Genomic DNA, 15,008 nt, shown 5'->3' on the forward strand with positions numbered 1-15,008 from the left:
TATTTTAGCAGGAATGCCCAATATTTCGATCCATGTGGACACACAAACATGAAAAGAAAAAGGAATAATTAGAAAATCAATTCCTCACTTGAATTACGTAAAGACATAAGAAATACTATGCCAACATTGACATCTAGTGGTCATATTTAATAATTACAGGAGTCTGAAAGATTAAATAGCAAAATTCATAGAAAACATTTGAGCTCGAATTCTACATTCAAACCCCTGGGAGTTAAAGTTTTAAGCTCATAAATAAGTTTCATTTCTGTCTGTGATAACCTGAGCTCTCTATCATTTATCCTCCAATTTGCTTGCACAACCCTAATACCACAAAAAGATCTTATGTGGCTGGGATCACTTCCATGTACATTTTTGAAATGAAGGGACACATTATGGGTCTCTACTCCCTTTCTGATGTTTCGGACGTGCTCTGCTAGGCGAATTTTCAGGGCCCGGGTGGTTTTGCCCACATATTGTTTGTCACAAGAGCAGGTCAGTAAGTATACACAGAATTTCGTGTCACATGTAATAAAATCCTTTATTTCAAATGTCTGTTTGTTTGAAATAAAGGATTTTATTACATGTGACATGAAATTCTGTGTATACTTACTGACCTGCTCTTGTGACAAACAATATGTGGGCAAAACCACCCGGGCCCTGAAAATTCGCCTAGCAGAGCATGTCCGAAACATCAGAAAGGGAGTAGAGACCCATAATGTGTCCCTTCATTTCAAAAATGTACATGGAAGTGATCCCAGCCACATAAGATCTTTTTGTGGTATTAGGGTTGTGCAAGCAAATTGGAGGATAAATGATAGAGAGCTCAGGTTATCACAGACAGAAATGAAACTTATTTATGAGCTTAAAACTTTAACTCCCAGGGGTTTGAATGTAGAATTCGAGCTCAAATGTTTTCTATGAATTTTGCTATTTAATCTTTCAGACTCCTGTAATTATTAAATATGACCACTAGATGTCAATGTTGGCATAGTATTTCTTATGTCTTTACGTAATTCAAGTGAGGAATTGATTTTCTAATTATTCCTTTTTCTTTTCATGTTTGTGTGTCCACATGGATCGAAATATTGGGCATTCCTGCTAAAATACAATAAACTGGCTGATACCCCCTATGAGGTGCACAGCTATGTGCCTGAGATCAACGCTGCTGGCCAAATCCACACACTGCGTGCGGTTCAAAACCCGGAAGTGCGTCAGACCGGAAGTGATGTCCGGACGTTTGGAACGCAAGTTGCGTTCCATGCTATTAGAAGCTGGACCCGGAAGTGACGAGTAAACTGGCCGGACACAGCGTACAGCAGCCAGCAATAGGAAAATATGCAATGGACTAACAACTACAATGTGTGAGGCAGTTTATACAAGTTTTAATAATTCGTATATGTGTTTGGTTAAATGTATTATATGTATTTAGGCACAGTGCTTATTTTAAAAACGGAATGCAGTGAAAAAATATGTTTTTTATATTGAATGATTTTTATTGTTGAATCCATGTTTTACTATAGACCAGGACTGTTTTAGGTATAAATACCCCATCGGATACACTTTATTTTTATACTCTTCACCCTGAGGAAGAACTGTATGAGTTCGAAACGCGTTGGTGTTTTAAAGGATTATTCAACTCTGGACTGACCCCCTATCCACTGGTGTGCTACCATCTACACTACCTGGACTTTATCTCTTCCATTCCGGGTGGGAGAGGGATTTCCTTGTACAGTGGGAGGGTGAACGTCCTGTTTTTAAGGAATAAAATTGTGACTTGGATGACACATATTGTCCTGTCGCTTTGGATTGAAAATAAAAGATACCTTTGGATGAAAATAGGGCACTGCCCTCTGGTGAGTTTCCATTTCCTACATTACTTATAAAGAAACCGTTATGGGAACATCTCCTAGCTAGACTAGGTGAGTCACTTCGAGATTTGGAAGAAGTTGAGATCTAGTTAATGGACCTTCACTAATCTTAAATTGTATTGTTATATTTTTTCCTTGTCCATGTTGTTGGAGTCTTGATCCATATTTACATAAGGAATCAAGAAACACTTCCGGAGGTAGCGCTGTGGAGATCCACATCTTGTTGTCTTGTGGTAACCCTCACACCTGCTCCCCTACATTCCGGCTGAGGTCCTGCAGCTCTGACATCTGCCTATCCTGACCATCAGGTCTGCCCCTCACACCTACCCCTCCTACATTCTGGCTGAGATACTGCAGCTCTGACATCTGCCTGCCCTGACCATCAGGCTTGCCGTTCACCCCTGCTTCCCCTACATTCCAGCTGAGGTCCTGCAGTTCTGACATCTGCCTGTTCTGACCATCAGACCTGCACACCTGCTCCCCGTATAAGATGGCTGAGGTACTGCAGCTCTGAAATCTGCCTGTTCTGACCATCATCCTGCCCCTCACACCTGCTCCCCCTACATTCTGGGTGAAGTACTGCAGCTCTCCTAGAGCACTGTGTCGGAGGTCTGTGTGTCTGGTCTCTCATGCAGTAGGACTCCTGTGGCTGCTGTTACTCGCCTGCGAAGCTCTCACTCTGTGCTGGGCGCAATGTGGCCCCAGACTGAAGGGATCAGCTCCCAGTGACTGCATGCCTTATAGAGGGGTAATCTATGATTTCTCTGTTTTACCTGTCTCCTCTCCTCCAGGAACATGACATCGAGACGCCCTATGGCATGTTACACGTCGTCATACGCGGCACTCCGAAAGGCAACCGCCCGGCAATACTCACCTATCATGATGTGGGCTTAAACCGTAAGTGTGACGCTGTGCCCATTGGAACCGGTGCAGACATGTGTACATACACACACAACAGAGAGCATTACCTGGGGGGCAGCAGTAGAAATGCTGGCACCATGTCTGCCCTGTAATCATAGTGATAAAGACATATGAGGGGAGGGGGGTAAAGACTAGTAAACCTTCTTATCTTCCAGATAAACTTTGCTTCAGCACCTTCTTCAACTATGAGGACATGCAGGAGATCGCCAAGCACTTTGTAGTGTGCCATGTAGATGCCCCTGGGCAGCAGGTGGGGGCCTCCCAGTTCCCCCAGGGGTAAGTAATTTACCCCATGTGTATTGCTTCAGGTTACCTGTTGCACTAAAGATTCTGACCATGTGTCTCCTCTCAGTTACCAGTATCCCACCATGGAGAATCTGGCAGCCATGTTACCCAGCATCTTACAGCACTTTGGGTAGGATATGATGGCTCTACGACCATTTCCCAGCATGCACCCTGTACCACTCATGTATACCCGCATGTCAGAGACTGGTGTGTAACAAGGTCCAGCCATTACGATGTGAGGTGATACTAAGATGGCTGCAGAGTAGGTTAACCTGACACCCATGTGAGTTATTCACACGTTCCCATCATGTATACAGCAGCACTGACCAAAGCAGATACACAACCATATGGGATCAGTATGGGAATAATTAGTAATCTGCCTCAGCACTGTGTACGCAATCCGCCAGAAGCAGGCGGCCATCATCCCCATCTGTGTATACCGACGCCATTGCTGTGTCCTGCCCATGTTATTAGCCTGTCACACTTGTCCTATTTATCAATGGTTTCTTGGTGCTGTTGCTGAGGTACATATGTGTTATCATGTCACACACAATCTCACTAACACACACAAACTGATAAATTCAGACTTATGCTAACACAATCTGACACACTCAGACTCACACACACACTCATACACACACTCATACACACGCTGTCAGGATCCGGGTTATCAAAGACTCCTATTTAACACTAAGATGCTTGCGCTGCGGTTGTGATCAGCGGTCACTTATGCTGGTCGCACAGGGGTCCTGATTCAGAGTTTATCGCTGATGAGCAAAATCACCCATTAGAGCGATTTTAAAATTACTGTACATGTGTTACGGATCATAGGGCACATGCGTGAGGATTATAAACTCAAAGTGGCTGAAGCTTGACTGACAGGAAGCCGGCGTTTGGGATGGTAACCGGTCATTTTCTGGGAGTGTCTGAAATAATGCAGGCGTGCCCAGGTGTTTCAAACCGTGCCAATATCAGCGATCAGGTCTGAATTAGGCCCAGAGTGCAGAGATCATAGCTCAGTCTTCCAAGCAATTAGCCTTGTCTGTTCACGCTGCCATGGTATGGTGCTCCTCTGTGACTTTAGCGGACACCAAGATACTCCGCTCCTCCACCGTTATTACAGGCTTCTGGCCTGGCAGCACCATGCCAGATTTACCTCTAGGATTCAAACATGGTGTGACCGGATGCCTACTCTAGGCTCTGGCTACATCCTCCGGGTCCACAGATGTTTCTGGTCTTGCGGGACCTCGCCAATAGGGGATTCCCTGTAACCATCAGTTACGGGCCGTTACTGACTCCACCCACTACGCAGTGGGTGGGGATATCGCTGCCACCACCAGACTCCTACCACATGGCGTCTGCAACCGATGATACCTCCGCAGGCCCAACCGCTGGCAACTGAGTACTACCTGCTAGGGTGTATGCGTCGACACGCTGCTGACATACCCCTAACTGGCGTCGGTTTGTTCCCCACTGGTCACGGACCAGGCCTCTGCTTCGGTATCTGGCAGAGTAGAGCTTGGAGCTGCTAGATGCTTTACCCTGTACAGCTGGAAAACGGGATTACGTTTGGCATATTCCTGTTAGTCGCAAGATGAAAACGGACATCTTGAGGCAAAGGATGTTTTATTGCTTAAATATAAGCCCTGAAAAGGACCCTTTCCTACCTAAGAGGGTCAGCATACAGATGTTGCAGCATTTAGATCCAGGTAGTAGTACAGTTTTTACAGGCAAACATGTATACCACAGGGGGTAAATCCACCCTGCTCTCTTCACCCAATCAGCATAAGTACAGGAGGTGTATATGACTTTGGGCAGTATTCAATGACAAAGTTCTCCGTGCATGGAGAGCGTTTTATTTCGCTCTCCATGCACTCTCCGTGTTCCGGAGGGCTCGCTGCCACTCCTGCTCCCTCTATTCAATGTGGTTAAGACTCGCCGCCACTCGCGGCGATTCTTAACCCCTGCAGCGGACGAGCGTCCGCGGCAGGGAGCTTTCAGGGAGCCGGGGGACGGAAGCAGCCAGAGAGATTATAGTCTCCCTGGCTGCTCCAGAGGAATGTGGAGATGAGGGGGGGCTCTCCGAGACCCAGGCAGCACAGGCTGCCCCCCCCCCTATAGCCAGCGGGGGACCCAGTATTCACTGCACCCGATCGTGCATATTAACGATCGGGTGCAGTGAATATATGAATATCTAATGAGCGGCTCGAGCGCTCCGGCGCCACCTGCTGGCTGTACTGTGTAAAAAAAAATAATAATAATTTTTTTTTTTTTATTAAATATATATTCATGTGCTATAAGCACATGAATAAAAATAACATGCCCCTTGACAGAAAAAAAAACCTGATTTTTTTACACCAAAATTAAAAAAAAAAACCTTTTAGTTTAAAAGTTCACATTCCAGCTCTCCATGAAAAGATGGAGAATTGCTACACGGAGAGACACGGAGAAAATCACTTAGAAAGACGGAGAGAATTTCACATTGAATAGGGTTGCTCGCTTTTGGAGAGCAAAATGCTCCGTCCAAGGCGAACAAAGCACAAATTCTCCACAAAACACGGAGAACTTTTCTCATTGAATACTGCCCTAGGACATTTACATTCATAGATGAATTGGAACATTTTCCGGTACTTATGTAGTATCTGGGCTGCCGATTTTCTGATTGTATGCCTTACCTTAAGGCATACAATCAGATGCGATTCGACTCGATTTTCGGCAAAATCGCATCGAATCACATCCGATATCGCATGCGATTCGATGCGATTTTGCATAGGATTCAATGTTAACAAGGTCCTGTTGTCATTAAACTCCAAGTGGGCATAGAGTTGATCTTATAAAGCGTGCCCGAAGCGTGGCGAGGGGACGCGAACATTTTTTACATAATCCGCGGCCCCTCGCGGGGCTCGCTGCGCTCGACACGCTTCGGGCTCGCCACGCTTTATAAAATCAACTCTATGCCCACTTGGAGTTTGGATAGTGGGGAAATGAACAGGACTATGTTAACATTGAATTCTATGGAAAATCGCATCAGATCGCATGCGATTCGATGTGATTTTTCCGACCCGATTTTAAAATCGAGCGCCCAGATACTACATAAGTACCCATTTTCCTGTCATAAATAGATCCAGATTACATGCTGTCATGGCCGGCAGAGTTTGAGGACCCACCTTAGGTGACGGTTCAGGGTGAGCAGGGTGTCCTCGAAACTTAGCGGGTTGTATGTAGGACCTTCGCATCAATCCTGAGCTGTGAGTATTGTCGAAGACTCCGTGGTGAGGGCGCCGAGTCTAGCTGCCCAGCGGTCTTCTCCAGGGACTCCCTCAAGGAAGTTTGGGTTACGCTGTACAGCAGATCGCGACCCCTCACCCGGAGAACTCACGGAGCTTGGGAACAGACGTCTACAGGTAGACCGGCTAAGTGTGAGAGTAGCAGACCTGTGTAAGGGTAACTTAAACGGCCTACTTGGTTTGAAGGGCTCTGGACAGTAATAACGGTAACTTAGATGGCCGACTTGTTTGCGGGGTTCTGGAAGGTAATAACGATAACTGAAATGGCCGACTTGGCTTGCGGGATTCTGGGAGGTAATAATGATAACGGAAATGGCCGACTTGGCTACAGAACTCAGGAAACAGGAACAGGGAATAGCAGAAGCTGGATAACGGAGATGGAGCTGGAACCGAAGCGTAGTACCACACTAGGACACTGGAGGCTGCTGCAGAGCTATGCAGCCTGACCCCCAGACCCTCTCTGCCAGCACCCCTGCAGCGCAGGACCGTAGAGCCCGGCGGGGTGAGTTGCCGCGGCCGAGACATGACACATGCCAAAGAGTTCAATCCAATTTCTCTTTCAATGGTCCTGGTGACACAGCTCAACACTGGGATGTAGGAGGGTCCGAAGGAGCCAGGCACCTATCCTAAAGTTTTAGAGGGTAGGCTCCTCCCCTACTGCATCCCTGGACTCTTCAGTTCGTGTTAGGTGCCCACTGGAGTGGGTGCTATTCTAAAGGGCTGCAGGAGCAGCCGAAGAATTAGAGTAGTTAGGGGATTTTTATTATTTTATTAACTTTTACCCTAGCTAGGTAGGCACAGTGTGAGGATTCTCATAGTGAATCCTCACACTGCTTGCGCAGCAGGAGCTGACAGAAGCGCGTCCTGTCAGCTCACTGTGCACAGGGGAGACACTGTCTGGTCCCCCTGTGCAGCGCTTATAGCCTTTTCTAAAAGGCTGCCTGGGCTCCGGAGTACCCTGAAACCGGCTCCACGCTTAGGTGGGGATCATGGGGGACAGGCGCTCCGTGATGGCGGCGGCCATTTTATGCGGAGCTTACACGCTGAGCTCCTAGATGAGAGGACAGCAGCGTTGTGACAGGCATGTTCCAAGTGATCCCCATTTGAGGGGGAGACACTGGAACTAGGAAATCCTACCTAAGGAGCGGCTTGCTGGGGGTGGTTGGCGCCAAAAGGTCACGGACCCCGCAGCAGCAGGGACCTGTGGTCTCTTCCTTCACTCTGACTTTGGCGCCTTTCAGAACGCTTGCAGCGGAGCTGAGCTGGCTTACTGATCCTGGCAGAGTGACTTGGATTTCCTGGGCATCGCTTCCCCGCAGTTGAAACCAACAGACAGATAAGTGATTGGGTGCATTGCCTCTGTATAAACGCTTGTACATTGTTTGTACTGTGTATACTGATAGATATACATTTATCACTTGCGTCATGTCTGAGCATCAGGCTGTGGTTTTGGGGGAGGGAGCCCTTAATGCACTGAGCGCGTGCAATGTTTGCACACAAAAATTTGTCCCTGAGCAGATGGCCAAGGGGGGCTTATGTATTACTTGCGCTGATGTGAGACCCATGGGCAGTGATCCCCATAGGGCAGAGCATATGGAACCTGCGTGGGCCAGGGCCCTAGGCAGGTCAGTAAACGCTTTGGTGCAGCTTTTGGACAGGCAGAGTGATGGGCTGGTAGAATCACAGAGACCTATGCCATCATCTCAGCAGTCGTCTGGCTCCTTGCCTCTTACCCAGGCAGATCCTGCACTTATCCAGGTGATGCAGGATACTGCAAAAGGGATTAACAGGTTCAGTGAAATGCTGGACAAAATGGATGATGTGGCAGGGACCCCTAGAAGGTCTTATGCCTTAACTACTGTGGTAGATGAAGAGGAAGGAGAGTATACTGACATCCCCTGGGATCAGGGTGATGATTTGGAAGAGAACTCTGCTGCTGGTATAGAGGATCTCATTATAGCTGTGAAGCAGGCTTTAAAGCTGACTGTGGAGGATAAGACTCCTGTTAAAGGTGTTTTTAAGCGACAGCGGAAGGAGGCTGTTACTTTTCCTTCAGATGAGGGGTTACAGGAATTGTTAGAAGGGGCTTGGAAAACTCCTGATAAGAGGCTTCAGATGCCTAAGCGATTCCTTAGTCTGTACCCCATGCCAGAGTCTCATGCGGAGCTCTGGGAAAAGGTCCCAGTTGTGGACGCTTCAGTGGCACGTTTGTCCAAGGCTACTGTATTACCAGTACAGGGCGGTGCAGCTTTTAAAGATTCTGTGGATAAGAAGCTGGAGGGAAACCTCAAGGCTATCTTTGAAGGGGTGGGGTTTACCTTACGACCCCTTATTGCTTCAGCCTGGGTTTCTAAGGCCATGATAGAGTGGGCTGGTGAATTATGCACCATGCTGCAGGCTGACCCGGGTGCATTACTGCTGGCAGAAAAGATTAAGGCAGCAGCAGAATATGCAGTTGAAGCAGAGGAGGAAGCTATTAAAATGGCAACCAGAGTGTCCACAGTCTCCATTAATGCCAGGAGAGTGCTTTGGCTAAAAGCCTGGGAAGCAGACAATGAGTCCAAGAAGGCTCTGGAAACATTAGCCTTCAAAGGAAAGGTACTCTTTGGTACCGAATTAGAGGAGATTATAAAACAGGCCACAGGCGGCAAAAGTACATTCCTGCCGGCCTCCTCAGCAAAGCAGACGTCCAGATTTTCTGCTTTTAAGCCGTCCTTTCGGCCCTCCCCTAGAGGTGGTGCGTCCTTTCGAGGACAGTCTTTCAGGGGAAGGTTTCAGCCCTCTAGAGGCAAGACACAAAAGTCAAAATTTGGCTCTTTTCACAAGAAGCCTGCCAATAAAGGAGAGGATAAACCCTCTGCATGACTGTCAGGGGCTTTGCCCGACAGTGACAAAAGTGGGCGGGCGTCTCACGCTCTTCAGGGACGCTTGGGCTTCTCTAGACCAGGATGCCTGGGTGCTAGACATCATAACACAGGGTTACAAAATCCCTTTCAGAGGGCCACCTCCGAAGAGGTTCATTCCCACATCCTTACCAAAGGAGGCACGGCTGCGTGCAGCTCTTGTGAGAGCAGCGCACTCCCTTTTGGAAAAAGGGGTGGTGACACTAGTCCCCAAGACAGAGTGGAAGAAAGGCTTTTACTCCACGCTGTTCCTGGTGCCCAAACCAGACGGGTCTTTCAGACCAATACTAAATTTGAAGTCTCTAAATGTTCATTTATGGGTAGACCATTTCAAAATGGAGTCTCTACGGTCAGTACTCCTGAGTCTGGACCAGGGAGAATTTTTGGCGTCCATGGATGTCCAGGACGCATATTTGCACGTTCCTATACACCCGGAACATCAGACCTTGTTGAGGTTTGCCATAGGAGACCTGCATTTACAATTCCGGGCGTTACCCTTTGGGCTAGCAACCGCGCCAAGGGTATTCACAAAGATAATGTCAGTAATGGCGGCGGTGCTGAGGCTCAGGGGAATCACAGTAATACCCTATTTGGACGATCTCCTGTTCAAAGCAGAGTCAGCAGCCATGCTGCAGAGTCACTTGGCAGAGGCCATCAGTTTTTTGCAGGCTCACGGCTGGATTTTAAATTTGCAAAAATCTCAGTTGGTACCGTCACAAAGGCTCCAATTCTTGGGAGTCATACTGGACACCCATCTTCATCGGGTATTCCTCCCGGAGGTAAAGGCCAGGGATCTGGTCACCCTAGTCCAGGAGATTCTCAGGGCTCAGAGCATTTCAGTATGGAGGTGCCTCAAGCTCCTGGGGAAGATGGTGGCGTCATTCGAGACGCTTCAATTTGCCAGGTTCCACTCTCGGAGGTTCCAATGGAACATTTTGTCAGCTTGGTCAGGAGACACTTTGACCATGAAATCCGAGATGATAGTGCTGTCTTCGGACACCTGAGAATCCTTGAAATGGTGGACAGAAGTAGATTCCCTTCAGTGGGGTCGGTCATTACAGACCTGGGACTGGTTGATAGTAACTACCGACGCCAGTCTCAGGGGCTGGGGGGCAATAGTCCTGGATCTCAGGCTTCAGGGCCTGTGGACGGCAGAGGAATCAGCGTTACCAATCAACATCTTGGAGCTGAGAGCTGTCTGGAAAGTCATTTCCTTGGCGGGAGACAGGTTACAGAACCTCCCTTTGAGGATTCAGACCGACAATGCCACAGCTGTGGCGTATCTGAATCACCAGGGAGGTACACGCAGCAAATTGGCCATGTGGGAGGTGTCCAGAATCTTCCTATGGGCGGAACAGAATGTTCCAGCTGTATCGGCTATATTCATCCCAGGAATAGAGAATATAGAAGCCGACTTCCTGAGCAGGGAGGAGCTCAAGGAAGGGGAATGGAGCTTACACCCTCAGGTGTTTCACCAAATCACTTCGATGTGGGGAACTCCGGATGTGGACCTGATGGCATCCAGGATCAACCGTCAAGTGCCCAGGTTCTATGCCAGAACAAGGGATCCACTAGCGGAGGCAGTGGATGCCATGACTATTCACTGGCAGGGAGATCTCCTTTATGCATTCCCACCAGTACCAATGTTACCGAGACTTCTGAAGAAAATACAGGGGCAGAAGGTTCCAGTGATCTTAGTGGCCCCGGATTGGCCAAGGAGATCCTGGTACTCGAGGCTTCAGAGGTTGTCTGTGGACTCATGGCGTCTACCTCTGAGACCAGACCTTCTAAGACAAGGCCCATTCAATCACCTGGATTCAGATCGATTGATTTTGACGGCCTGGCTATTGAAACCACCATTTTGAAAAGAAAAGGGTTTTCTGAGGCAGTAGTACAGACTATGATAAAAGCCAGAAAAGCTGTATCTTCGGCAAATTATTATAGAGTCTGGAAGACTTACATTCGATGGTGTGAGAGAAGAAAGGCTCATACATCTCATTTTAAGCTATCAAGAATGATGGAATTCTTACAAGATGGTTTTTCATCGGGCCTAAGCCTTCAGTCACTGAAGGTGCAGATTTCGGCCTTGTCCATCTATTTCCAGAAAAAGATAGCCATTTTGCCGGAAATTCAAACCTTTTTACAAGGAGTATCCAGGTTGAAACCTCCATACAAGCAACCAGTAGCACCTTGGGATCTATCACTGGTTTTGGAATGCCTTCAAAAGGCACCTTTTGAACCTTTAAGGTCGGCTGACTTTAAGTTTCTTACGTGGAAGCTAGTGTTTTTGTTAGCAGTAGCATCTGCTAAAAGAGTTTCAGAATTGGGAGCTTTGTCATGTAAATCTCCTTTCTTAATTTTTCATGATGACAGGGCTGTTTTAAGAACAGTGCCTCAGTTTTTACCGAAGGTGGTGTCTACCTTCCATTTAAATCAGGAGATAGTTCTACCTGTGTTTCAACCCCCAGAGGGTTCTAAGAAAAGGGACAAGTTGAGAACTTTGGATGTTGTGCGTGCCTTACGCATATATGTGGACAGAGTGAAGAGTGTCAGGAAGACTGACACATTGTTGGTATTGTATGACGTACACAAGATTGGTTGGCCTGCATCTAAGCAGACTATTGCTAGGTGGTTGAGGTCTGTGATAGCCTTTGCATACACCAAAGTGGGTAGACCAGTACCGGCCAAAATAAATGCGCATACCACCAGGTCAGTTGCCACCTCTTGGGCGGTTCGACATGGGGCCACAGCTGAGCAGGTTTGCAGAGCTGCCACTTGGTCATCTGTTCACACATTTGCCAAATTCTATAGATTCCATGAGTTCGCGTCGGAGGACGCATCATTCGGGCGAGCAGTGCTGAGAGCTGCAGACCTGAGCGTACCCTCCCAAAGGACCGGCTCTGGAACGTCCCAGTGTTGAGCTGTGTCACCAGGACCATTGAAAGAGAAAAAGGGATTTTTGTAAGAACTTACCGTTCGAATCCCTTTCTCTGATATGGTCCTGGTGACACAGCGATCCCTCCCTTACGCTCAGTAAGTATGCCAGAAGTTTCATGATGTTCATGTTAAAATGGTTAAAAGTTAACAGTTTGCTGTTATAAAATGTGCATATAATATGTGCAGGCGTTTGTACTGAGTTAATGTATTCCAGTGGCTTTGAAAGATGAACTGAAGAGTCCAGGGATGCAGTAGGGGAGGAGCCTACCCTCTAAAACTTTAGGATAGGTGCCTGGCTCCTTCGGACCCTCCTACATCCCAGTGTTGAGCTGTGTCACCAGGACCATATCAGAGAAAGGGATTCGAATGGTAAGTTCTTACAAAAATCCCTTTTTACTTAGGTTATTTACCAAATGGACAGAAAAGCATGGATTCCTTGACACATCTCATACACAAGTCCCCCTACTAACACCTTTACACAGGAACTACAGGCACAAAGCCTGCTACCTGCTGTGTAGTGGTCACTCACAGACATTCACAGGAAATGACAATTAGTATCTAATTTCCTCCTCACAGAGGCTGCTGGACTCCTTCCTCCAGAAATTTACAAAGTGAATGCATTTTACTTTCCAAAATACATCTGTGATAAACTTTTTTTATCATATAATAATACATTTGATATATTTTATACATGCTCTGTGCCTTGTGTGCTGCACCAGGCTTCACCTCACAGCAGCGCTGCAGCAGGGGACCTGCCCCAGCTCAGTGCTGCTCATACAGTTTAAAACACATTTTGGACATGTTTAATGTGAAGTGCCCCTGTCCAAAATAACGCAGCGGCATGGAGGGTTAACCCCTTCAGTGCCGTGGCAGCCATTACCCACATGTGCTGGGGTCTCCGGCCACACATGGTCTCAATTATTTTGGATGATGATCAATCCACAGCCAATCCTGTACTTCCTGATTGTCAGCTGACCACAGCAGCCAATAGTTTGGCACTGGTTCCTATAAAGAGAGTCAAAAGACCACACACAAATTGCCAGTGCAATGATGTCCTCAGCCTGGCTGCATCCTGTGCAGAGCTCTTGTGGAAATCTTCTGAGATCCTGGTGTAAGTTTTCATCCTGCTGCGTGGCCTGGACCACTTTGGTTCCATACGATTCCTGTTCTCCATCAGCTTCAGCTGGTTTTATTACTATTATCGGTGTTCCACTATTGATTCCTGAACCACCATTGGTATTCCATCATTGGTATTCCATCATTGATACCAATCATCATCAGTGTTCTACCATTAATTCCAGTCACCATCAGTATCCACCATCAGTGCCTTTTTCTCATCGGTGTTCCACCATTAGTACCTCACCATCAGTACCTGCTTTCATCAGTGTTCCACCATCAGCACCTTTTCTCCTTGATGTTCCACCATCAGTACCTGGTCTCATCAGTGTTCCCCATCAGTACCTGCTCTCATCGGTGTTCCACCATCAGTACCTGCTCTCATCTGTGTTCCACTATCAGTGCCTGCTCTCATCTGGGTTCCACCATCAGTGCCTGCTCTCATCTGGGTTCCACCATCAGTGCCTGCTCTCATCAGTGTTCCACCATCAGAACCTGCTCTCATCGGTGTCCACCATCAGTGCCTGCTCTCATTGGTGTTCCACCATCAGCGCCTGCTCTCTTAGGTGTTCCACCATCATCAGCTGCTCTCTTCGGTGTTCCACCATCATCGCCTGCTCTCTTCGGTGTTCCACCATTATCGCCTGCTCTCTTCGGTGTTCCACCATCATCGCCTGCTCTCTTCGGTGTTCCACCATCATCGCCTGCTCTCTTCGGTGTTCCACCATCATCGCCTGCTCTCTTCGGTGTTCCACCATAAGTACCTGCTCTCTTCGGTGTTCCACCATAAGTACCTGCTCTCATTGGTGTTCCACCATCTGTGCCTGCTCTCATCAGTGTTCTACCATCAGTGCCTGCTCACATCTGGGTTCCACCATCAGTGCCTGCTCACATCTGGGTTCCACCATCAGTACCTGCTTTCACTGGTGTTCCACCATCAGCACCTGCATTGGTGTTCCACCATCAGCGCCTGCTCTCAACGGTGTTCCATCATCAGCACCTACTGCCCATAATGTTCATCACTGGTATCTCTTCCTACCATCAATACCAGTGAATATTGGATTCCAGCAGTGGTCTCCTCTGGTGCTCCTTCACCTCAGCCCTGCCTACTGAGCTTCCTGAGGCACTGCTTCCATCATTGATGGTCACCATTGGTTCAGACTGATAACTTGTCTCCTTCATTTCCATTTAGATTTCAGCATATCCTTCTGTTCTAGCCGATACCGTTTCCAGTGGGCCACAGGAGTTACTTTTCCCACTCCAGAACGCATTGAGTGGGTGAACGGCTGGCACGGGGGTTAAACGGCGAGGGTCGCTTGCTTTCTGCGATCTACTCACACTAACCCACACAATGTCACTGGCACACACACAGACTCACACAATGGGCCTTATTCTAGATCACTCTTTCTGATAAATTCCTTCTTAGATAGAAAAAAACATGTGCACTGCAGGGGGGCAGATGTAAAATGTGCAGAGAGAATTAGATTTGGGTGGATTATTTTGTTTCTGTGCAGGGTAAATACTGGCTGCTTTATATTTACAATGCAATATAGATCTCACTTTGCAGTAAAACCCCACCCAAGTCTAATACTCTCTGCACAAGTAACATCTGCCCCACCTGCAGTGCACATGGTTTTGTCCATCTAAAAATGTCACTGACACACAGACTCACACTAACACACAATGGGCCT

The 15,008-nt window shown here is 47.6% G+C and overlaps 1 protein-coding gene across 3 annotated transcripts in view; it reads left to right on the plus strand.

Moving 5' to 3' along the window:
* Positions 1-15,008, plus strand: part of NDRG4 (NDRG family member 4) — a 170,963-nt gene that overhangs the window by 119,904 nt on the left and 36,051 nt on the right. For all 3 annotated transcript variants that reach the window (XM_083165481.1, XM_083165479.1, XM_083165480.1), the window contains 3 exons: positions 2,660-2,765; positions 2,945-3,065; positions 3,142-3,204. In XM_083165481.1, the coding sequence (XP_083021607.1) occupies positions 2,687-2,765; positions 2,945-3,065; positions 3,142-3,204 (263 nt within the window). In that variant the 5' untranslated portion in view covers positions 2,660-2,686. The remainder of the gene's footprint in view (positions 1-2,659; positions 2,766-2,944; positions 3,066-3,141; positions 3,205-15,008) is intronic.

The sequence above is a fragment of the Crinia signifera genome, chromosome 11 (genome assembly GCF_055691185.1).
Source record: "Crinia signifera chromosome 11, ASM5569118v1, whole genome shotgun sequence".
Lineage (NCBI taxonomy): Eukaryota > Metazoa > Chordata > Amphibia > Anura > Myobatrachidae > Crinia > Crinia signifera.